The sequence below is a fragment of the Poecilia reticulata genome, chromosome 6 (genome assembly GCF_904066995.2).
Source record: "Poecilia reticulata chromosome 6, P_reticulata-male-v2, whole genome shotgun sequence".
Classification (NCBI taxonomy): Eukaryota; Metazoa; Chordata; class Actinopteri; order Cyprinodontiformes; family Poeciliidae; genus Poecilia; species Poecilia reticulata.
The window spans coordinates 31697970-31723809 of record NC_088835.1 but is presented as its reverse complement, the minus strand read 5'-3'; the positions used below and the strand labels follow the sequence as shown (position 1 = coordinate 31723809).

Sequence of the window (25840 nt, the reverse complement as noted above, 5' to 3'; positions counted from 1 at the left end):
CACACACACACACACACACACACACACACACACACACACACACACACACACACACACACACACACACACACACACACAGTCCTGTCACCAACCAGTAAATCTCTTTCAGCTGCTGGTTTATGTTGCAAAGATTTTCATTCTGTTAATAATAATAATAATAATAATAATAATAATAATAATAATAATTAGAAAGTCCTCCATGTTTCTCCGACGGGATCAGATCTGTGATCCGGATCAGGGAACAGATCTGATCCCTGATCCGGATCAGACCGGACAGAACTCTGACGGCTCATCATGGATTCTGGATCCGTCGTCTGGATGTGTCTGAACTGCAAACTTTACATTTTAGGGACTTTCCAGATGTTTTCTTCAGGACAAATATTCACATATCTGAACATCTAAAAGCATAAATAAAGCAAGAGTTGAATTTAAAATGAGGTTTTTCAGTGCAGAGGGACGACACCACATCATTCTGCTTCTCAGACTGTCAGACCAAAATGTTTGGCTTTTAAAGCCCAACAATCGTTTTAACTTTAAACCCAGATCCTGGCTTCGGTCGCGTTTCAGATGCTGAATAGTGCGGCTTGTTGCCTCCTGTCTCTTTAAGCACCACAATTATCTCTTCCTGTAAAAGAGAGAGAGTTTTCTGTTTGGTGCCTCAGCTCTCCTTTGTTCCGCCGTTACATAAGAAGAAATCTCACTGCAGGATCTGGGATGGAAATTATCACAGGAAAATGGCTGGAAATAGATCCACTGGAATCTGTTCCAAGAAACTATTTCATGCTTTTATTCTGAAATCAAGCGTTTTGGAGCGTTGATTCCAACGTTACGTCATTTCTGTCATTATGAATTTTCCTTTTTTCAGCCTGTTGGCAGAAAAGCTTGAGATTCATAAACGATTCATGTCATGATGCAGGTATTGATCCGAGCTGCAGCAGAGCGAGAGAGAGCGATGCACTCAGCCAGGCGGGCCAGAAAACGCCGGCAGGAAATGGCCAGAACTTCCTGAATCATTAAAATAAAAGCTTTGACTCGGCGTAAACATGCAGGACGGAGCTCTTTGTTTAAATTAAAACTGGGCAGAACTTTGTTGTCGATGTGTCACATCTATTGAAGAATTTCTATATTTGGTTGGTTTTCCAGCAGAAGTTCCAGGAACTCCTGAATGAATTTCCATAAACAGGATTTAAAATAGTCCAAGTTTAGATTCATCACGTTTAGATTTACAGTCTGGATTCTCATCACACGTTGATGGCATGAAATGCAGCATCAGACTCTGAAACCATCGGATTGGGTTTCAGAGTTGGGTCTCGGAGCATCTCGGTTCCCGGAGCGTCTCGGCTCCCGGAGCGTCTCGGCTCCCGGAGCGTCTTGGGTCTCGGAGCGTCTCGGGTCTCGGTTCCCAGAGCCTTTCGGTTCCCGGAGCGTCTCGGTTCCTGTAGCGTCTCGGCTCCCGGAGCGTCTTGGGTCTCGGAGCGTCTCGGGTCTCGATTCCCAGAGCCTTTTGGTTCCCGGAGCGTCTCGGTTCCCGGAGCGTCTCGGTTCCCGGAGCGTCTCGGCTCCCGGAGCGTCTCGGTTCCCAGAGCCTTTCGGTTCCCGGAGCGTCTCGGTTCCCGGAGCGTCTCGGCTCCCGGAGCGTCTCGGTTCCCAGAGCCTTTCGGTTCCCGGAGCGTCTCGGTTCCCGGAGCGTCTCGGTTCCCGGAGCCTTTCGGTTCCCGGAGCGTCTCGGGTCTCGGTTCCCGGAGCGTCTCGGTTCCCGGAGCGTCTCGGTTCCCGGAGCGTCTCGGCTCCCGGAGCGTCTCGGTTCCCGGAGCGTCTCGGTTCCCGGAGCGTCTCGGGTCTCCCGGAGCGTCTCGGCTCTCGGGTCCCGGAGCGTCTCGGTTCCCAGAGCGTCTCGGTTCCCGGAGCGTCTCGGTTCCCGGAGCCTTTCGGTTCCCGGAGCGTCTCGGTTCCCGGAGCGTCTCGGTTCCCGGAGCGTCTCGGTTCCCGGAGCGTCTCGGGTCTCGGGTCCCGGAGCGTCTCGGTTCCCGGAGCGTCTCGGTTCTCGGAGCGTCTCGGTTCCCAGAGCCTCACGGTTCCTGTAGCGTCTCGGTTCCCGGAGCGTCTCGGGTCCCGGAACGTTTTCTCCCTCAGAGCCTCAGAGATCCGTGTTTCACGTTTTGACTCCGTCAGATTTTCCCTCCTTCTTTCTAACTGAGTTCGATGCCCTGATGGGTTTGAACTGCGAGCTTCATGTCTGAAAGGCCATAAATAAATAAGCAGCATGTGGACAGAAGAGACGCTGCAGGAGGCCGGAAGTTTCCCATTGACTCGACGGCAGATTTCTGATGGGATCAGCAGCAGCGTGAGAGGAGAGACGGATCCCCGGTCTGATCTCTGCAGGAAAATCAGCTGTTTGCTGCAATCATAGAAAATAAAAAAACAACAGCAAACCAGCTGTAACCGCGGGAAACGGGAGGATTATTTATTCGACTTGCTGAATGCAGACTAAATATTTACCTTGGCAGGAAATATTAAAAGCTAAGCTTAGCTTTAGCTCACTAAACTTTTAGCAAACAGAATGTTTTGTTAGCAAAAATAAATATTTGGATCCAAAATAAATATTTCGTTAGCAGGCTTGCTAATAAAATGTTTAGTTTTTGCTTGCTAGCTAAATATTTAGCTCAAAACTGGATATTTATCTGGCTAATTAAATGTAGTTTGAAACATTTTCTAAATGAATAAATAACATGGAGAAAATATGACTTTGAAAAATAAACCCATTTTTTCTCTTATTGCTGTTTATTTTTAACTTTTACTTTACAAATTGCACTCTATGTATTTCTACCTCATGAAAACATGAAGCTAGTAAGTTAATGTCAGTTCCAAAAAATCTATAAAAACTTTGATCAAGCTTCAGTTTCAGTTTTTTTGGTCACTTATGTTGTGTTTCTCTATGTTTTCTTAATGTGAGAGAATCCTGCTGGATTAAAATACAGATTATTTTATAGATCGTTTTCATAGATGCTACCTTTGACGTTGTCGATGTGACTCAGATAAAGTCTTCATTTTAGCGTCTTCATCAGGAGTGCATGGACGGAGTTATGGCCTCAATTAAATTACAGCAAATAACTCATTTAAATTATGCATAGCAGCAAAGTTCAGTCATTCATTCATTAATGTTACGATCACACAGTTCGAAACGAGGAGTTTGACTCCTTCAAGGTTAATCACTGTTTAATGGGGTCAGAGGTCAACCTGGTCTTGATGGAGACTCACTGCAGGATTTTACTGAGCTAACAGAGAATATCGATGCTCCACCATGACGGCTGCGTGAAGAGTAAGTCGCTGGTCTGATGAAATCTCAGCAGAGTTTCTGTTTATGGACGCATGTGTCCCTCTTCTGTAGGATCCCATTATCAACAAGGCAATTTTTAAAAATGACTGTCTCTGAGGGGGCGTCGTGATTTGCTACCCAATCTCTCTGCTGCCTGGACTTGGCAGCATGAATGAGCGTCTGCCTGCAGCTCGGAGCAGCAGAGAGAGCAGTTCAACCTGAAAGAGTGTGTGGCGTTAGTGTTGAGTTAGTGTAGCGTTAGTGTTGTGATGGTGTAGCGTTAGTGTTGTGATGGTGTAGCGTTAGTGTTGTGTTGGTGTAGAGTTAGTGTTGAGTTAGTGTAGCGTTAGTGTAGAGTTAGTGTTGTGATGGTGTAGCGTTAGTGTAGCGTTAGCGTTGTGTTGGTGCAGCAATAGCGTTGTGTTGGTGTAGCGTTAGTGTAGAGTTAGTGTAGCGTTAGCGTTGTGTTGGTGCAGCAATAGCGTTGTGTTGGTGTAGCGTTAGTGTTGTGTTGGTGCAGCGTTAGTGTTGTGTTGGTGCAGCGTTAGTGTTGTGTTGGTGTAGCGTTAGTGTTGTGTTGGTGCAGCGTTAGTGTTGTGTTGGTGTAGCGTTAGCGTTGTGTTGGTGTAGCGTTAGCGTTGTGTTGGTGCAGCGTTAGCGTTGTGTTGGTGCAGCGTTAGCATTGTGTTGGTGTAGCGTTAGTGTTGAGTTAGTGTAGCGTTAGCGTTGTGTTGGTGCAGCAATAGCGTTGTGTTGGTGCAGTGTTAGCGTTGTGTTGGTGCAGCGTTAGCATTGTTTTAGTGCAGCGTTAGCGATGTGTTGGTGCAGCAATAGCGTTGTGTTGGTGCAGCGTTAGTGTTGTGTTGGTGCAGCGTTAGTGTTGTGTTGGTGCAGCGTTAGCGTTGTGTTGGTGCAGCGTTAGCGTTGTGTTGGTGCAGCGTTAGCATTGAGTTAGTGTAGCGTTAGCGTTGTGTTGGTGCAGCGTTAGTGTTGTGTTGGTGCAGCGTTAGTGTTGTGTTGGTGTAGCGTTAGCGTTGTGTTGGTGCAGCAATAGCGTTGTGTTGGTGCAGTGTTAGCGTTGTGTTGGTGCAGCGTTAGCGTTGTGTTAGTGCAGCGTTAGCGTTGTGTTGGTGCAGCGTTAGCGTTGTGTTGGTGCAGCGTTAGCGTTGTGTTGGTGCAGCGTTAGCGTTGTGTTGGTGCAGCGTTAGCGTTGTGTTGGTGCAGCGTTAGCGTTGTGTTGGTGCAGCGTTAGCGTTGTGTTGGTGCAGCGTTAGCGTTGTGTTGGTGCAGCGTTAGCGTTGTGTTGGTGCAGCGTTAGCGTTGTGTTGGTGCAGCGTTAGCGTTGTGTTGGTGCAGCGTTAGCGTTGTGTTGGTGCAGCGTTAGCGTTGTGTTGGTGCAGCGTTAGCGTTGTGTTGGTGCAGCGTTAGCGTTGTGTTGGTGCAGCAATAGCGTTGTGTTGGTGCAGCAATAGCGTTGTGTTGGTGCAGCGTTAGCGTTGTGTTGGTGCAGCAATAGCGTTGTGTTGGTGCAGTGTTAGCGTTGTGTTGGTGCAGCAATAGCGTTGTGTTGGTGCAGCAATAGCGTTGTGTTGGTACAGCGTTAGCGTTGTGTAACACGAGGGAAAGAACCCGGATTGTGACTGAGGACGTGGCTCTAAAGCCAACTGGTAGACCACTGAAATATCAAGTGGCCTAGAGTTTCCCTATTAATAATACCCAGGTAGGTCTGGCTGAGAATGATGAAACAGAAATAGTATACAAAATAATTGTATTTATACATTCTCTTACAATATTAAAAGTAGACTTTATTATTCTAATTAAAAACTCAAGGCTCAACCCCAGGACAAGACTAGAAGCAATTGGAATCAAAACAAATACAAACCAAATTAGTAGAAACACAAAATAATGTTAGACAAAAGAAAAACAAATCCCACATTTCCCCAACCCAGTCCTAAGGCTGTGCCCAATAATCTAATAAAAATAAGGAGCTATAAACTATTCTGGTTCTGCACTGTTCGTGCTACAACTCCATCCCTAAAAGATGACCTATTCTTTAAGAGCATCTAACTACAAAACCCATGCACTTGGTGGGAGCACAATAGGCAACAGCAGCAATCTGCAATACCAAAAGAAAACAATAACGCATCTGCTGACAATAATAGACAGGCAGGGTAGTGACATCAATCATCCATGTGTCCTACCAGTATCAAATGTCCACGATCCGAACACTCTCCAGCAACCCGATGAGCACGGCGCCAGCGCTCATCTGACCGAGAGCCAACTACAACACAACGGACCCGACAAACACACTCAGATTGGCGTGCACACCCGGTGCCTATATACACTAATGAGCCCGGCAAGGCTGCAACCGGAAGTGAAGGTGGGGAGCGTGGCCCAGATGTGTTCAAGGGCCAAAAACGGGTGGGAATTTACAACCAATGGAAGTAAACTATGTTTTCCAGTAAAACCTCCCGGTTACATCCTACCCCCCCTCTATGAATCGGTGGCCCACTGATTAAGTAAAACTATGACCAAGGTCGAAAAATGGCTGTAGCCACGCTGCTGACACCTGGAACCAGAGCAGCAGCAGCCCTTCTGTCTTCACTCATAGCTGGTCTCGGGAGACGCTGAGGATTGGAATGCTTTCCTGCGGTTTTACGAGTAGACTTCCTAGGGCCAGTTCTAGTGCCTTGAGGAATTTGCGAAGCTGATGGCACCTGAACAGGTGTTTGAGCTGGAGGTCTTTCTGATGGTTCTGGAACCACAGGCCTGGATGGATTTTCAACAGCCTCTCGGCACACCAGCCAAGACCCCGACTCCACGTCCTCCTCATCAATGTTCTCCTCAAGTACCCTCTGTGGCCAGTCATCATAGCAGATCTCTGAAGGTGACAGGGCAGGCTTTATGGAGGTACGGTGCACTTGTCTAACAAGGTGAGGCTTATCAACTGGAGCAATTGAATATACAACACCACCTGAACTCGGCGCCCGCAGTACTTGGTACACTGTAGACCCCCATGCATCCTGGATCTTTCTGCGCCCTGGGCCAACATCACGCAGATACACTCTTTGTCCAACTTGAAGTGGCTCACACTGGACTTTCTCATCATGCCTCACTTTTCTCCTGTGGGCTGCCAACTCCACTCTGCCTTTAACAACATCAATGGCCACATTTAGGCGTCTCCTGTGCTCTGCCACCCAATCACATACTTTAGCTCCTGTGGGCTCAGGAAGATGGCCAAGCAGAAAATCCACTGGCAAGTGAGGTTCTTGTCCAAACATGAGGAAGTGAGGAGATTCACCAGTTGACTGATGGGCAGTGGTGTTATAGTGGAAGACCAGCTGTGGGAGATGTTCTGGCCAATTCCGCTTTTCATCTGGAGCTAGGGAACGAAGCAGATTGAACATAGTTCGATTAAAACGTTCACATTGTCCATTTCCCTGCGGGTGGTAGGGCGTGGTGCGACTTTTCTGAACTCCGTACAACTCACATAACTGTTGCACTAGGACACCTTCAAAGTTCCTCCCCTGGTCAGAGTGGATACGGGCCGGCACTCCAAACCGGTAAAACCACTCACGAACCAGGACTTTTGCCACCGTGGTCGCTTTCTGATCACGAGTGGGGACAGCTTGGGTGAACTTTGAAAATACATCTGTCATCACCATCACAAGCTCCCTTCCATCACGGGCTGGTTCCAAAAGTGTAAAATCAATGGCCAACAGCTGATTTGGTCTTGAAGCAAGGAGGTGACCCATAGGAGCTCGAACTCTTGGCTGGGTGTTCTTAGCAAGGGTACACCTCTCACACTGTTGGCACCAATCCTTTACATCTTTATCCACTCCTGGCCAAAAACACCTCTGCTTCACTACGTCAGTCGTCCTCTCGACCCCCTGGTGGCCATGATGTTGATGAAGCTCCTGCAACACCTCTGCTTTTAGGCTCTCTGGGAGAAGAAACTGAAGAACTTCTTCACCATCGGGTCTCCAGGTACACCGGTACAAAATGCCTTCCTTCTGGACAATTCGGTCCCACTGCTTCAGAAGTCCACGGGCACCCGGCCCTAGACGCTCCTTCTCAGCCCGGCTTGGCATTCTTTGCTGCTGCCAAAACTCCAGGAAGGCTGAAATGGACGGATCAGCCCCTTGAAGCAGGCACAGATCTTCTCTGCTGCGGGATGGAAGGACAGTGATTGCCAACTGCACAGCATCCTCTTGCACTCCCCCAGACATCTCACAGATTAGTTCTGGAATGGCTGTCCCTGGGAGGTGGTGCTGTAGTTGTGTACTGTTCTCACTTGTTAATTGCCTTGAGAGGGCGTCAGCATTCTTATTCACACGGCCTGGACGATATCTGACTGTATAGTCAAATGCAGAAAGTTCAGCAACCCATCGATGCTCCGTGGCACCCAATTTGGCAGTGTCCAAGTGGCTCAGTGGGTTGTTGTCAGTCCAGACGACACATCGGTGGCCCCACAGGTACTCCTTGAACTTTTCAGCCATAGCCCACTTCATGGCCAACATCTCAAGTTTCATGGAGCTATAACTTTTCTCAGCAGCATGCAAGCTGCGGCTGGCATATGCCACTGGTCGTACTCTGCCACTCTGTTCCTGAGACAACACAGCTCCTAGTCCACTGTGGCTGGCGTCAACCTCCAAAACAAAAGGCAGTGAGAAATCAGCAAAAGCAAGAGTGGGAGCACTTACAAGCTTGGCCTTGAGCTCCTGGAAGCTCCTTTCACAGTCTTCTGACCATGCTCCTTCCAATAGCTTTCCTCGTCCTCGACACATCTTCGACCCAGCATATTCTGAAACAAGACGATGGAGCGGGCCAGCCAGTTGAGAGAAACCTTCTACGAACCTCCGATAGTAATTTGCGAACCCCAGGAATGACCGCAGCTCTGAGACGTTGGTAGGGTGAGGCCAGTTTGACACTGCTGCAATCTTCCCTGGGTCCGTGGCCACGCCGTCCTCCGAGATGAGATGGCCCAGGTACTGCACCTGCTTTTTAAAGAAGTCACATTTTTCCAACTTGACCTTCAATCCCTCTTGTTTTAGGCGACTTAACACCACCTCCAGCCGTGCCAGGTGCTGATCCACACTGGAAGAGAACACAACAATATCATCCAGGTATAGCAAGAGTGACTGACCATGCTGAGGCCCAAACATCCTCTCCATTAAACGTTGAAAAGTTCCTGGTGCATTACACAACCCGAATGGCATGCGATTGAATTCAAACAGGCCAAAAGGCGTGCAAAAGGCAGTTTTGGGGCGATCATTCTCTGCAACTGGAACCTGGTTATAGCCACAAGCAAGGTCCATGGTTGTGAACCAGCGGGCGCCTGATAGAGAGTCCAATGTTTCCTCTATTCGGGGCAGTGGAAAAGCATCCTTTCTGGTCTTTTTATTAAGCTGTCTGTAGTCCACACATAGGCGAAGACTGCCATCCTTCTTTCGGACCAGGACAATTGGCGATGCATAAGGGCTACTGCTCTCTCTAATAACCTGGGTTGCCAGCAGCTGGTTAATATGAGACTTAACTGCCTCATATTCAGATGGAGGGATACGCCGATACCTCTGCCGCACAGGAACATTGTCTAACAATGGAATGCTATGCTCAATTAAATTGGTAACACCAAGGTCGCCATCAAAAGCAGAGAACACAGACTCATACTTTAGCAACAATGTTCTCACCTTATGCTGCTCTTCTCTGTCCAGCATAGAGAGATTAAGTGATGTTATCGTCTCTCCAACCGAACCAGTCTCAGCAGCATGGGACCTGACTGCAGCCACGACTTGCTCCTGTGCACAAGGAACTTCCTGCAACTCTGACGGTAAGCTGACCACTTTTACAGGAGACAAAAGACCAAGAGCACAACGGGGTCTTAGTGTGACTGTACACACCCCAACATTCACCACAGGAACATAAACAGTTCCCCGAAAAACTTGCAAGAGGGAAGGAGACACCAACAAACCCTCAGGTAAGCTAAACTTTACATCCAAAGGCTCAATTAATGCTGCCCCAGCCAGCGCCAACATAGCCGAACATGTGGCAGGCACAAACTTGGTAGTGCCTGCAGGGACTACAACAGGTCTTTTACCCCGAAGCTTTGCAACACTGGTTTGAATATGGCCTTCCTGAACCTCAATCTGCTGACATAGCTGAAAGGCAGAAAACCAGGAAGACGGTGCCCCCAGAACAGATGGGAGTTTAAACAAATCAGGGCCATACTGGTCAAATAGCTGAAGATAGTAGGCCTTTATCACATTCATCCCAATTATGCCTGGTGTTTGAGAACTGGCCTGTCCTGGAGGGTCCCTAACAACAAGGATCCCTCTTCTGGGGATTACCACCCCACACACCTCAATATCAGGCTCGAGATAACCCAAGTAAGGAATATTCAAACCATTTGCAGCTCTCAACTCTAACCAATGGCATACCTTTAACTTGTCTGGAAAATGCTTTTTAAAGAAGCTTTCTGAAATTGTAGAAACCATAGAACCAGTGTCAAGAATACAGTGGACTAGAACTCCAGATAGTTTTACAGTGACTTGGGGGCATGATGCAATTAAACACTCCTTCGCCTCTTCTATTTGGGGACCCATTGAGCCTGAACAACCCCCTCCTAATGTCTGGCTCCCAACACTAGGGGGAGTTAGTTTTCCGACCGCTGATGGCTAGGGGTGGATTGATCCTGAGAGGTACCACTTGTGTGTGAAGACTTAAAACGGCCAGGAGTGGTACAATACCGGGCAATGTGGCCTGGTTGCTGACATTTGTGACAAATCACACTACTAGAACTGGGAGGCCTAGCCACAGGGGACTGCTGCATAGCTGCTAGGGATTGAGTAATCTGATCCAACTGTTCCTGTTGTTTTTGTACAATTGCAGTAAGGGTAGCAAGTTGAGAGGCAACAGAACTAGGAGAGTCAATTTGGGGAGGGGACACACTGGCACTCTGTACAGCGCAAAAAGAGGGGACAACACCATTTTTATTTTCCACCCCGCCCTCACGCTCCCACGTAATGGCCTCAGCTCTAACCTCCAGTAATGTACACCTCGGATTATCACGAGCATAACGTTTTAGCTCTCTACGCAGGTCAGAATTACTAACATTTTGAATAAATTGATCACGAAGTAAAATGTCAGCATTTGCCATAGCATGAGGAGAATTGGATTTAACTTTGTCCATCAAGCAAAACAATGAATGAGAGAATTCCTGTAAAGATTCACCATCTAATTGTCTCCGTGAAAAGAAGTCCTCCTGTAATGAGACATATGACTGTTGGCAACCATACAGTTCTTTTAAAATGGTGAAAACAGTTTCTGGATTCTCACGTTCAGCTGACGATCTATATTTAATCTCATCTCGAGCTTCACCTTCAAGATGGTCAAAAATAAAAGCAGCCCGATCTGTGGGTCCAACATGGCGGACTCGCATGCTGGTGCGAACCTCTTCTATCCACTCCTCCACCCCGACACCATGAGTTCCTCGAAAGATTGGACACTTTCGCTCCCTCGGCAGGTAGATTATGCGATCAGTTGTCCCAGTGTTCATTGGAGCTCCACTTGTACTCGGGTCAGCTTGTTCATCATCCTGTTGATTTGAATTAGCTCGTGCAGAATCCCTCTCCTGCTGCAGGCGGCTCCTTTCGGCCTCCAACTGCTGGACTCGAACTCGGAGTTCTTGAAGTTCCTCAGCCATCGCACCAGGAACGATGATCCTTGTTCACATGCGGAAATATCCGGCCAGGTCCCACGATGTGCCTACTGTTGCACTATTATGCTCCCACCGTCTAAGCGCTCCAAAAAATGAATAAATAGAGCAATAATGCTCTCTACTAAAGCACCACTACCACAGAACCAACACTATCAATATCAGAAAGAAATGTAGAAATAGGTATACTATCTGTTCCAAAAGCCAGATCCTGCCAACAACGCCAGAAAATTGTAACACGGGGGAAAGAACCCGGATTGTGACTGAGGACGTGGCTCTAAAGCCAACTGGTAGACCACTGAAATATCAAGTGGCCTAGAGTTTCCCTATTAATAATACCCAGGTAGGTCTGGCTGAGAATGATGAAACAGAAATAGTATACAAAATATATTTTTATTTATACATTCTCTTACAATATTAAAAGTAGACTTTATTATTCTAATTAAAAACTCAAGGCTCAACCCCAGGACAAGACTAGAAGCAATTGGAATCAAAACAAATACAAACCAAATTAGTAGAAACACAAAATAATGTTAGACAAAAGAAAAACAAATCCCACATTTCCCCAACCCAGTCCTAAGGCTGTGCCCAATAATCTAATAAAAATAAGGAGCTATAAACTATTCTGGTTCTGCACTGTTCGTGCTACAACTCCATCCCTAAAAGATGACCTATTCTTTAAGAGCATCTAACTACAAAACCCATGCACTTGGTGGGAGCACAATAGGCAACAGCAGCAATCTGCAATACCAAAAGAAAACAATAACGCATCTGCTGACAATAATAGACAGGCAGGGTAGTGACATCAATCATCCATGTGTCCTACCAGTATCAAATGTCCACGATCCGAACACTCTCCAGCAACCCGATGAGCACGGCGCCAGCGCTCATCTGACCGAGAGCCAACTACAACACAACGGACCCGACAAACACACTCAGATTGGCGTGCACACCCGGTGCCTATATACACTAATGAGCCCGGCAAGGCTGCAACCGGAAGTGAAGGTGGGGAGCGTGGCCCAGATGTGTTCAAGGGCCAAAAACGGGTGGGAATTTACAACCAATGGAAGTAAACTATGTTTTCCAGTAAAACCTCCCGGTTAGCGTTGTTTTAGTGCAGCGTTAGCATTGTGTTGGTGTAGCGTTAGTGTTGAGTTAGTGTAGCGTTAGCGTTGTGTTGGTGCAGCGTTAGCGTTGTGTTGGTGCAGCGTTAGCGTTGTGTTGGTGCAGCGTTAGCATTGTTAGCGTTGCTCTGTGTGATTCACATCAACACCTGAGTCTCAGGCTGTAACAGAGAAAAGGCGTCACAGCGAGTCCTCAGATTATTGGGTTTGTGTTCATCGTGTCTTCTTGATGAGCGGCTGAATCCCAGAGACAAAACAGAATCATCCATCATAGATCCGCTCTCAGGCTTTTAGGAAAGGAGCCGCGAATAAAATCATGTTTAAGCTTTCTGTATCTGCTTTATGATGCTGCTCTAATTAATCAAACACAACGCAGTAAAAGTTTATTTAAATGTCAGGATATTTGCTTCAGCTCAGGCTCACGGTAGAAAGGATTTTATTCCAGAGAAGAATGTAAAGGAGGAAACGAGAGGAAAGCAGCAGATGGTGAAATATGGAGAGTAATAAACCAACTCATGAATATCTGGGTATACATTTACCATTTCAGCAACACTTATGCTCACATTTAGCTGTGATGCGGCTGAGTTGGCTCTAAAAGGCCTTTTGGGTTTTGAGGAGAAAACGCTGAAGGTGTATGGCAAGCTGTTACGGCATATCATCTTCACCACATTTCCATTCCAGATGTCTGGAATTAGTTTGGCTCGACAAATTAATTAGAGATTTCTTACATGACGTCAGATTTACCGTTAAGTTTTACTGAAGTTTCAATTTGATACGATTAATTATTATCTGAAACATATTTCAGATTTCAACGAAGTAAATCTGATATATGAGCTATTCTTCTGCCTAGTCATAATTCTAATTAAATAAATCTGGAATGTGTTTTCAGATGGAAGATGCATGAGGTTTGACTAGTGCAAAAATAAATTACAGATATCTTGGAAGCAAATGGGGAAACAAGCTAATGGATTTGTAGAACTGTAATTCTGACTCATCAAAATTCATTTTAAGAAAACTCCAAATGTCTTTTTACTGACAAGTCAATATGTTAGTGTCTAGTCAAAGCTCATTTTTAGATTTCTGCAATGTAATTAATGCAGTCTGACGGAACAGATTTTATGTTAAAATGGTCTGCCATAGATACCAACAGGAATGATGCATTTAAACAGTTTTGGTATAAATGTTTCTCCATATGATGATCTAACAACTCATCCTGCAGCGGCCGGACTGCAAATACTGTACATATTAAATTAGGTGTCATAACGCAGACAGCGTCCCGGCCGTTAATTAGCATTCAGATGGTTTTCTGTGTGGGCGAACATCTGTAGCAGCGCCACGCAGATTCCACGCCTGATATCTGCCACGCAGATTCCACGCCTGATATCTGCTGCCTTCATCTGCCACGCGGGAAGGAGCAGAAATGAGCCGTTCATCCTGTGGATGGGAGGAACTGCAGCGACTTCCGGCAGAGCAGAAGAAAATCACCGATTCTTTAAAACTTTAGAGTCCGATCAGGTTTTAATTGTTTGGTTTTTCCTCATGCTTTAAAGTTATGCTTTTCTTACTACATGTCACCAACCAGTACATGTTGTGATTTTTGTGAAAAGCTAGAACTTTCCCGCTGTGTGAACGGAGCCTTTGTCCAACATGCGTCATAAATCTGCGCCATAAGAAACCAGAAAACAATCAGTGTGACTTTGAGCTTTCTGCTCATCAGCTTCCTTCATCTGTTGACCACGCTGTCGCTCTCAGCAACCTTAAAGTCCACCCAGAGACGGCGGCCATCTTTACCGCCTAAACACGGCGTGCGGCGGCCATCTTTACCGCCGTAAACACGGCGTGCGGCGGCCATCTTTACCGCCTAAACACGGCGTGCGGCGGCCATCTTTACCGCCTAAACACAGCGCTGCGGCGGCCATCTTTACCGCCTAAACACGGCATCCCTCGGCCATCTTTACCGCCGTAAACACGGCGTGCGGCGGCCATCTTTACCGCCGTAAACACGGCGTGCGGCGGCCATCTTTACCGCCGTAAACACGGCGTGCGGCGGCCATCTTTACCGCCGTAAACACGGCGTGCGGCGGCCATCTTTACCGCCGTAAACACGGCGTGCGGCGGCCATCTTTACCGCCGTAAACACGGCGTGCGGCGGCCATCTTTACCGCCGTAAACACGGCGTGCGGCGGCCATCTTTACCGCCGTAAACACGGCGTGCGGCGGCCATCTTTACCGCCTAAACACAGCGTGCGGCGGCCATCTTTACCGCCTAAACACAGCGTGCGGCGGCCATCTTTACCGCCTAAACACAGCGCTGCGGTGGCCATCTTTACCGCCTAAACACAGCGTGCGGCGGCCATCTTTACCGCCTAAACACAGCGTGCGGCGGCCATCTTTACCGCCGTAAACACGGCGTGCGGCGGCCATCTTTACCGCTGTAAACACAGCGTGCGGCCGCCATCTTTACCGCCTAAACACAGCGTGCGGCGGCCATCTTTACCGCCTAAACACGGCGTGCGGCGGCCATCTTTACCGCCGTAAACACGGCGTGCGGCGGCCATCTTTACCGCCGTAAACACGGCGTGCGGCGGCCATCTTTACCGCCGTAAACACGGCGTGCGGCCGCCATCTTTACCGCCGTAAACACGGCGTGCGGCGGCCATCTTTACCGCCGTAAACACGGCGTGCGGCGGCCATCTTTACCGCCGTAAACTGAGCGCTGCTGTGGACGGCTGTTCTTCTTCTGGGTCGCTTTGTGGAGAGAAATCGTTCACACAGAATACTGACTGCGGTTGCTCTTATACGACAGCGTTTGAGTAAATTTCCGCCAAAAAAACTCAAATTTTGAGATTACTTTTCAAAAATTTCTAAAAAAAAAACAAAAAACATGTAAATTTAAGCTTGAAATGTTGATTTGCCAGAATTTATTTATTTTTTTTCAGATTAATCTTAGAAACTATCTAGAATTTTTTACATAATTTCTGATTTCATGCGACTAATTAAACGTACAACATTTTGTTCATTTAGAGGTTTCAAAAATCAAAAAGTAAAACTTTAGAAATTCAGAAATTCTAGATAATTGAAGATTAAAATTTCTGAGTTTTTCCCAGCAGATTTTTTTACTTTTCAAACACAGAAATATCTTTTTTCTTCTTCTTCTATAATATTTCAGTGAAAATGTTAGAAAAAAATTGAAAAAACCTGAGATAAAAAAAAAACACGGGAAAAATGTTTGACTTTTGAAACTTTTTTCCAAATGAATACATTTAATTAGTAAAATGAAAAAGTATCAGAACCTGCTGAGACGTCGCTGTGCTGCTGATGAATGTTTTAGTTTCATTTAACAAGTTCTAAAATATCTTTACTTTAATGCTCAATGTTCTCAATATACCTGATGACGTCAGAGAAACGTGGCCTTTTCTTTTCCGTGTCCCGTTGTCTACCTGTTCCGGACAGACTGACGACCCTACCGAACCGCTGGTTGCCATAGAGACCGCAGAGAAGCCAACAGCGTGGCCAACAGGTGTGTTAATATTCAGAGACTAATTAATGAGCGTGAACAGGTGAGGAGGGCGGATTAATGGCGCCCCCTGGTGGCCGTGCGGGGAACGGCAGAGGAAGGCGGTGACGTGACGCAGCAGCTGCTCTGCTTTCCACCCAGCAGCAGCGTGACGTCACAGACAAACACGCACGGATTCAGACCCTGCGGGCTCCCAGCCAATGGCATCGCAGCACCTTTTATCAACACACCTGTACCTGCAGACACACCCACATCACAACAAACACACTTCAAAGCATCTGATCACTTGTTCCAATATATTGAACTATTGATTGGTGCAGTTGGTTCTAATAGTACAGATACTTGGATACATTTTCCTGAAATACACTGTAAAACGTTAACGGTAAAATGTGCTTCCTTAAACTTTCACTTTTAGTAAAAGTTGTAGTTTTTTATGAGCTGTGAAAGTTCAACTCGTGGGTTTCAGAAACTAAACGAGAACATTTTGGTTCAAACTGTTTTATCATAAATCGTGTTTCATCAGGAACATTCTGGAGGCGTCATGTGACGAATCTCACTTCTGATCTTCATCCCTTCCTGTGTCTAATATGTGGGCAATTAATCAATAATATTAGATCATGAGCCAGAGCCGCACGGCATTCTGGGGGATGTAGGCAGAGGTAAAGGCCTAAACTGCCTGGGTGGCATCAACTAACTGACCCGCTCTTTGGTTGCCTAGCAACAGCCTGTTGAGTAGCTAGCAGCAGTTTACGGTTTTGCCACAATGTCTCATAGCTGTTTAAAAATAAACTATGAAACAGGAAATGTCCCGCCGACAGACCTTCAGATATCCAAAACTAATCAATAATCAATCAGGGCTGATGAGACGTTTATATTGCGATCCGGTTTTCAGCCTGTGGTCCAGGCCCGGCAGCCGAACAGTCGAGTTTCTGGGCTGTGAGACGAAGCTGGAGAACCCAGAGACCAGCCTGGGGTTCAAACCCAGGACCTTCTGGTTGCTAGGCAACAGTGCTACTGATGGCCGCCCACGCTTTGCATCCTGCTGCATGAATAATGGAGACATGAGACGAAGGAATCCTCAGATGTCACCACAGGCTTTCCTCCTGTTGCTGCTGCTTCCTGTCTGAAGAGCTGCAAACCTCTGACCCTCGAGGTCATCTCACTTAATCTCAGTTAATATGTTAATCTCAGTTAATCTCAGTTAATCTCAGTAAATCTCAGTTAATCTCAGTTAATCTCACTTAATCTCAGTTATTCTGCTAATCTCAGTTAATCTCAGTTATTCTCAGTTAATATCACTTAATCTCAGTTAATCTCATTCATCTCAGTTAATCTCAGTTAATATCACTTAATCTCAGTTAATCTCATTCATCTCAGTTAATCTCAGTTAATATCACTTAATCTCAGTTAATCTCATTCATCTCAGTTAATCTCAGTTAATATCACTTAATCTCAGTTAATCTCAGTTAATCTCAGTAAATCTCAGTTAATCTCAGTTAATCTCAGTTAATCTCAGTTAATCTCATTCATCTCATTTAATCTCAGTTAATCTCAGTTAATCTCAGTTCATCTCATTTAATCTCAGTTAATCTCAGTTAATCTCAGTTAATCTCATTCATCTCAGTTAATCTCATTTAATCTCATTTAATCTCAGTTAATCTCATTTAATCTCATTTAATCTCAGTTAATCTCAGTTAATCTCATTCATCTCATTTAATCTCATTTAATCTCAGTTCATCTCATTTAATCTCATTTAATCTCATTTAATCTCAGTTCATCTCATTTAATCTCATTTAATCTCATTTAATCTCAGTTAATCTCATTTAATCTCCTTTAATCTAATTTAATCTCAGTTAATCTCATTAATCTCGTTAATCTCAGTTCTCCCCTGGTTCCTGGTGAACCAGCTGCTGGTCTCAGGTGAAACTGTGTCGTCTTAAAGCTCAGTGTGTTTCTGAGCTGCTGTTCTTTGTCTCACCTTGACACCTGCAGCACTTTCTGTTGTTTTCCTGCAGAAATGTGGTAACTGGAAAGCAGCAAAGTGACAGATGAAGTCGTCACCTGATTCTTCCTCTTTAATAACGCATGAGTGGCTCAGCACACAGAAACACGGCTTCCTGTTTCCCCCCAGCCGTCCTCTGGTCCCGCTCCGTCTTCTCTTTAATCTGAAGCAGGGAAAACCTGCTCAAAGCTGAGAGGACTGATGTCTGCTGCGAAGAAAAACTCACCGAGAAGCGAAACGTCGTCATTTCTGTTGTTCTCGTTTGCGGCTGAATCATCACAGCAGACAAAAGAACGAGACGGTGAGGTTCAGGGAAAGCTGCAGGAAATGAATCTGAAAACAGTAAAACAAACGCAGGTCGGCGTCGGACTGGAAACGCTACGCTAACGCTGCGCTAATGCTACGCTAACGCTGCGCTAATGCTACGCTAACGCTGCGCTAATGCTATGCTAACGCTGCGCTAATGCTGCGCTAACGCTGCGCTAATGCTACGCTAACGCTGTGCTAACGCTACGCTAACGCTGCGCTAACGCTGCGCTAATGCCACGCTAATGCTACGCTAATGCTACGCTAATGCTGCGCTAATGCTACGCTACTGCTGCGCTAATGCCACTCTAATGCTGCGCTAATTCCACGCTAATGCTGAGCTAATGCTACGCTACTGCTGCGCTAATGCCACACTAGTGCTGCGCTAATGCCACGCTAATGCTGCGCTAATGCTACGCTACGCTAACCGGTCAGAGCATCCGTGAACAAAGCGTCCAGTCCAGCAGAACCAGTTCCACGTAGTGATGGTAGACGAGGCGTCATGAAGCGTTTTGATCCAAAGCTAAATGATTCTGTGTCACTGAATACTGACCCCTGCTGGACACTAACAGTCCCTACAGGCACCGTAGATGACAGACTGGTTCCATGACTTGGTCCTGGTCTATACAATAAGATTTAAGTGTTTGTATTTTATTGTATATTATGTCATATATTCAGTTAAATTTAAAATATATTTGATATTCTTAGATACAGTCAATAAATAATGTGAACATGAACCAGAAAGTGAAAATTTAAGTGAACGTTTGGATTGAGGATCGTTTTTTTTGTTTGTTTTTTCCACAAATTTTCATTAAAAAATATGCTTTTCCAACATTTTTGAAATTTTGTCTGTTATGCTTTTTGGACACAACTATTATTTTCCCACATCAACTTGTTTTTGCTGCTAAAGTGTCTAAATGTAGGTTCTGTCTTCATGTTTCTGAGTTTTATGTCAGGTAAATTATGGTTCTGCAGAGATATCACCACACCAAAACCATAACGGCCCCAGAACAAGGTCTTCATTTCCCCCGACATCAAAAATAGTCAAAAATAATTTAAATGAAGAATGTTGAACATTTTGTGAAGTTAAGCTTTTGCAATAAATAAATATTTCAGCAGGACTTTAAAATGTTAAACGATTATTTCAGAGAAAACCAGACGGACTGAAGTCTCACCTCAGATCTTAACTTGTTTCTCATTAAAATCACTTTTTTCCCTCATAATTTTAAGATTATTTTTCCTTTTTAATCTGCTAATGTTGTGACTTTCTTTTTATAACTTAATTTTTTCTATGTATAAATAACATTTATTACTAAAATCCCTCAGTGGAAGTGAAGATCTGTGTTATTTGTTGGGTTTTTCAGGCGTTGTGTGTTTCCTAAAGTTCTTCCCCTCCTGGTGGTTTTTGTCTTAATTTGACCTTGACACACTTCAGTGTGAAACCACAGAGGAAGCTGCCTGGATGAAATGTGATGTCACTTCCTGAGGCGATAAGCTCATGGTTTGGGTTTGGTTATCATCTCTGTGGTTGCTTTTATTCTCAAACTGGACCAAACACAGCTGTCAGGGGTGACGAGCTGCAGCCGTAACAAAATGGCCGCCTCTGCAGAGGTCAGGCAGAGGTCGGGCAGCCCTGATGGGGCCTAACGTCAGCAGGAGGAGCGGCAACGAGCGGAATAAATGAAACGTCTCAGATTAATAGGACGGCCTGGCAGAGGTCTGAGGAAAACAGTCCAGGGAAGATCGAGGAGCGGAGGAGTAAAGGTTGACAGTTCGGTTTGATTTATGGAAGCAGAAACTCTCTGTCGTCGTTTCTAAACTAAATATTCCCCCGGTTGGTTCCTCTGGAGAAATCTGCTCAGATCTGGTCCGTTTTTCACTCTGGGCAGCAGAACCGACAGCAAATGAGTCAGAATTCATTAATCTACCACAATTTAAAAAGAAACTATAAATCTGTTAAAATGTGAGCAAAGATAAATGTTTTCTGTTCTCCTGTCATCAGAATAGTTTGAAGGCAGTTTTAATAATTCAGACGCTGTTTTTGTTGTCATTCATAAAAAAATGATCAGATGAATAATTTCCTGAGGCATCGGTACATCGGTGAGCATTTGGGGCGTTAATAGGGCTCTCCTTCCAGGGCGCCAATCCGTCCAGGGGCGGCATGATGTGGAGCTGTTCTGCTCTGTTCAGCTCCTCCAGTTTTCATGCTAATCCATAATTGTGAGTTTACTGGAAATTTTCTGTAAAATGCTCAAAATGGCTGAGTTTGTGATGTAACTCCCGCCTGCAGAGCCGTTTAAAAATGTCTAATCGTTTTTGTTTCTGTTTGGATGTGGAGTCGGACCAGGAGTGGTCGGTTGGGACGTGATGCGTTCGCTGACTCACTGCTTTCATCACTTCATTGTCATCATTTTCAGCCATAGTTTAGATTTACCGTCTGGATTCTTCTGCTGGGGGCTGCACAGTGGCGCAGTTGGTAGAGCTGTTGCCTTGCAGCAAGAAGGTTCTGGGTTCGATTCCCGGCCCCGGTCTTTCTGCATGGAGTCTCCATGTTCTCCCTGTGCATGGTGGGTTTTCTCCAGGTACTCCGGTTTCCTCCCACAGTCCAAAAACATGACTGTCAGGTTAATTGGCCTCTCCAAATTGTCCCTAGGTGTGAGTGTGTGTGTGTGCGCATGGTTGTGTGTCGTGTGTGTCTCTGTGTTGCCCTGCGACAGACTGGTGACCTGTCCAGGTGACCTGTCCAGGTGACCTGTCCACGTGACCCCGCCTCTCGCCTGGAACGTTAGCTGGAGAGGCAGCAGCACCTCCTGACCCCAATAAGGGACAAGGGTGAAAGAAAATGGATGGATGGATGGATTCTTCTGCTGCTGAGTTTTGACTCATGTTGGACAAAATGCGACATTCAGATGTGATTTAGTTCTGCATGTGGAAGAGCAGCAGATTGGATTTTTATTTGGTGAAAAGGTCAGAATCGGTCCGTTTTTCTGCTGCAGTGAGAACAAACAGCAGGCTGGCTGTACCTAATAAAGTGGCAGATGCCAGAACCAGAGGCGGAGTGTTAAACAACGTCCTTCATCCTGTTTTGGATGAAATGTGACGTAACCTGATGCCGTTTAAGAAGACAAACTGATTAATGCCGGCATCATGCAGCCGCCATGCGTTGGTCTGCAGAGCTGCAGCAACCGCAGCGTCGCATTGAGACGAGGAAACGGCACAGAGGACGAGCGCAGGAGGTGTGAAGGGTCCTGTAGAGACGTCTGTTTTACAGAGTGATGGAGGAGAGCGGCGACCGCAGAGCAAACAGAATGAGCGATGGAGAGGTGGAAATAAACGAGGGGAGAGGGATGAAGGGAGACGGAGGAGAAAAAGACGAATGCAGACTGAACGCAATGACAAAAGGACGAGAGAATGGAGGGAGGGATGAGAGGAGGATCTCAGGAGAAAGATTTTATTCAGAGAACAAACTTGCAGCTAAAAGACACAAAAGATCAGATCTCTGGTCATTTTCTGATCCGTTGGACTCCAAGGCGGCTCCGTGTCTCTGACCTGGTTCTTCATGATCCGGACCTCAGTGGGCCTGAGCAGCAAAACCCCCGTTGTTCTTGTCTAAATGTGTTTTAATGGGTGACTGTGGCTCCAGTCACTAATAGAGACTCAGAAAGGCCATTTGCTGAAAATAGCAACACATTCAGAGCATTAATGTAGAAACAACGTGCTGCTAACAGTGTCTCAAAAAAACACAAATATACATCATTATTTAAGTCCATTTGTCTTAAAATTAAAACCAAACTGGTTACAGCAGGGGCTGCACAGTGGTGCAGTTGGTAGAGCTGTTGCCTTGCAGCAAGAAGGTTCTGGGTTCGATTCCCGGTCTTTCTGCATGGAGTATCCATGTTCTCCCTGTGCATGGTGGGTTTTCTCCAGGTACTCCAGTTTCCTCCCACAGTCCAGAAACATGACTGTCAGGTTAATTGTCCTCTCCAAATTGCCCCTAGGTGTGAGTGTGTGTGTGCATGGTTGTGTGTCTCTGTGTTGCCCTGCGACAGACTGGCGACCTGTCCAGGTGACCTGTCCAGGGTGACCCCGCCTCTCGCCCGAAACGTTGGCTGGAGAGGCACCAGCAAACCCTCCCGACCCCAATAAGGGACAAGGGTGCAAGAAAATGGATGGATGGATGGTTGCAGCAGTGAAACATTGTGACAAAGTGAAACAATAAATGCAAAACTAGAAACTAGTTTGATGCTTGAAAGCCTGAAATCTTTCATAACTGATGGTTTTATTATTTGTTGCTGTTCCATGTCAGAGGGAACCTGACTGGTTCCCCACCGACGGCTGCATTAATCTCTGAAGCTTCTCAATTACATAAATGACAGATTGTGTGGGTGTGATGCCCTCAGTGCGGCGGCAGAGCTTTAGTAACTCATGATTTATTAATGGATGATTATCTGACCTCAGGACTTTTGTCTTCCTGTGCCCCCCCTCCATCCGTCTTCCTCGCTGTCGTCGCCGGCGCCGCTCCTCTTCCATCTCTGGATCCTCAGGGCGAATGTTCCTCCAAATGCTACAACATGTTCATCATCGAGACGGTGTGTGTGGCCTGGTTCTCCCTGGAGTTCGTCCTGCGCTTCGTCCAGGCCCGCAGCAAGCTGGACTTCCTGCGCGGGCCGCTCAACATCATCGACGCCATGGCCATCCTGCCCTACTACGTTTCCCTGGTGGTGAGCGAGGAGGACCAGAACCGGGAGACGGACCGGCCCGGCGGAGGTGAGACGGGCCGCCGTCAGGAAAAATACCCAGGAGGAAACCAGCAGCCATAATTGGTTCATTTAGCTTTTCAGAGAAAATATTCAATTAATTACCTAAATATTTAATTTACAAACTAAATATTTCACTTTCAAATTAAATTAGGAAGCTAAATATTTAGTTTGCAAACGAAATATTTCAAACTAAATATTTAGTTCAGACTTAATCATTTAGTTAGGAACAAAAGCTCCAAATTAAATATTTATTTGGAAGCTAAATATTTAGAATGGGAACTAAATATTTAGTTTACAAACTATTTGAATGCTAGTTGGAACTCAGACGTGTATAAATGTAAGAATAACATGGTGCAAATATGACTTTGGAGTGATAAATATTTAGTTTATGATCTGAATAAAAAGTTTGACCTCTCCAGGTAAGGGCTACCTGGACAAGCTGGGGCTGGTGCTGCGGATCCTGCGGGCGCTGCGGATCCTGTACGTGATGCGGCTGGCGCGCCACTCGCTCGGCCTGCAGGTTCTGGGCCTGACGGTGCGCCGCAGCACGCGGGAGTTCGGCCTGCTGCTGCTCTTCCTCTGCGTCGCCGTCACGCTCTTCTCCCCGCTGGTCCACCTGGCCGAGAGCGAGCTCACCGGCCCGCACGACTTCAGCAGCATCCCCGCCTCCTACTGGTGGGCCATCATCTCCATGACAACGGTGGGGTACGGCGACATGGTGCCGCGCTCCATTCCCGGCCAGGTGGTGGCGCTGAGCAGCATCCTGAGCGGGATTCTCATCATGGCGTTCCCCGCCACCTCCATCTTCCACATGTTCTCACGCTCCTACCAGGAGCTGAAGATGGAGCACGACCGGCTGTTCAAGGAGGAGGTGGCAGCTGCCGCGGCCGCCGCCGCCACTGGGGGCGCTGCGGAGCCGCAGGGAGAGGAGCAGGCGGCGGGGTCGCCCCCTGCTGGGCCTCCGGACCAAACCAAGGAGCTCTGCATGGAGGCGCTGCTCCAGGAAGCCAACAACCACAGTCTTCCAGCTGCGGCTTTCTGAAGGTTCTTCATAAAACTTTAAAGCTGCAGTTTGCAACTTTAATAAAAAAATATGTATATGGCTTTGATATATTTGATAAAACTGTCTCCATGTCGTGACAGTAGTTGCGTTTCTATTACAAATGTGAGCAAATTTTTGTCTATATTTTGCTCAAGTTAAAAAAAACAAAATTTCACTTTTTCTGTGTTTTCATTGAAGCTGCAGTTTGTAACTTTTACAGAAAATATTATTTTATTTGTTGAAATTGTCACCATGTTGTGTGTGTATCAGACAGAGGAAACACTTTATTTGAAGGGCTGTGAATAAGACTGACATGACACTGTCATAAACATGACATGACACTGTCATAAACATGACATGACACTGTCATAAACATGACATCACACTGTCATAAACATGACATCACACTGTCATAAACATGACATCACACTGTCATAAACATGACATAACACTGTCATAAACATGACATAACACTGTCATAAACATGTCATAACACTGTCATAAACATGAAGGAGTCTTTATGAATGTTTATGACGGTTGTCATGAAATCTCATTCGGTAAATTATGACAATTTTAATGCAAAGTTGCTCTAAAAGTTGCATTAAAAGTCCATTAAAAGTGCCAACTTTGCATAATTTTGTAAACTATGATAATTTCATGCAAAGTTGGTATTTTAATGGACTTTTAATGCAACTTTTAGAGCAACTTTGCATATCAGGGCTTAAAGAGCTCCGGCCGGCCGGATTTCCGGCTTTTGACCAAACGGCCCGCCTCAACCAAACTGTAGATGATAGACAAAGATGTCAGCCAATCAGAGCTCTAGCTCCCGTGTTCTTGACCAATGACTGTAAAACGGTTTGTAGAAAAGAAGCGTTCAGTTCGGCGGTTAAATCAAATGCGATATGAAAGAAGATGGAGTTTGTCTGACCCGGTAAAGAAACACGTTTAGTTGAGAAAGGAATTAAAAACAAGTGGCGCTGGGCATGGGTAGAGGAAAGAGGACAAGACGGGAAACTGGCGGAAAGTTTTCCAAAAGGGGGCACTGGGATTCCTTTGGGGGGCGTTTGGTCGAAGGTAAACTTTACACCTTAAATGCACAACAATGCCAGTTCAGACTTTGAGCAACTTGGTAAAACTGTATTTCGTAGAGTTCATTTTATGGCGTTAACACGGTGCTGTAAGTGGTCCGGTATGAAACGGGGTGATAGAACAACGGTACCGCAGCACTTTTAAATTTGAATAATCAGAATGTTCCGTTGTTTTAAAATGTTTATGCCAGTCTGCCTTTTCCCCATTGATACACTTCCCGACCGCCCTGCACCTTAAGGGGCTTAAAAAAAAGACGCGCACATCGAGCAAAACTCTGAAACAGGAGAAGCGGGACATAAAACGGAGCGACGGACTAGATGTGAATTATGGCATAAAAACAGAGAATCCGACGCTGAACAGTGAAAAATCAACACATGATGTGAAACATGGCGATTAGGCGGCGCAGCAGGTGATGAGTGAAGATTACTGATGGTCAATAAACGATAAAATAAATCTAGCAACAGGAAAGAAACTAAAGTGGACATAGCAATAAACCAAGAGAGGATAAAACTAATCAAATGAAACTAAATGGAAATGAATGAAGAACAAAATGCAAGAATAAACTAAAAAACTAAAGTAAATACAGAGGAGCTGGTATGGCAAGACCTTTAGAACAATAATTAATACAGAGACTGTATGGCAAGAATAAACAGACACTATTTCCGGATAAAAGGTAAAATAATATTGTTTTAGTGCCAGGGGTTTGTTGAGACCACATCTAGTACTGAGAATAAATATATCTTACAGACCATAACAGTAAAGAACTGATCACTTATTCATGTTTTAATTAGATTTGATATATTTATTTCTTCAATATTATTTTTCATGTCAGTGTTAATGTCATGAGGCTGAGACTCCATGACACTTTGACTCATTATGATTTTATTAAGAACCAGATTTGTTCTTTGTGATTTCTGTCCAGTAAAACTATTAATCTATAATCAACACATGATTATAGACCTGTCAATAA

At 45.7% G+C, this 25840-nt stretch overlaps 1 protein-coding gene across 2 annotated transcripts in view; it reads left to right on the top strand.

Annotated features, from left to right (window-relative positions):
- kcng4a (potassium voltage-gated channel, subfamily G, member 4a) overlaps positions 1-24874 on the top strand; it is a 30819-nt gene extending 5945 nt beyond the window's left edge. For both annotated transcript variants that reach the window (XM_008436474.3, XM_008436473.3), the window contains exons 4-5: positions 22524-22746; positions 23159-24874. In XM_008436474.3, coding sequence (XP_008434696.1) covers positions 22524-22746; positions 23159-23781 — 846 coding nt within the window. In that variant the 3' untranslated portion in view covers positions 23782-24874. The remainder of the gene's footprint in view (positions 1-22523; positions 22747-23158) is intronic.
- The last annotated feature ends 966 nt before the right edge of the window (positions 24875-25840 follow it).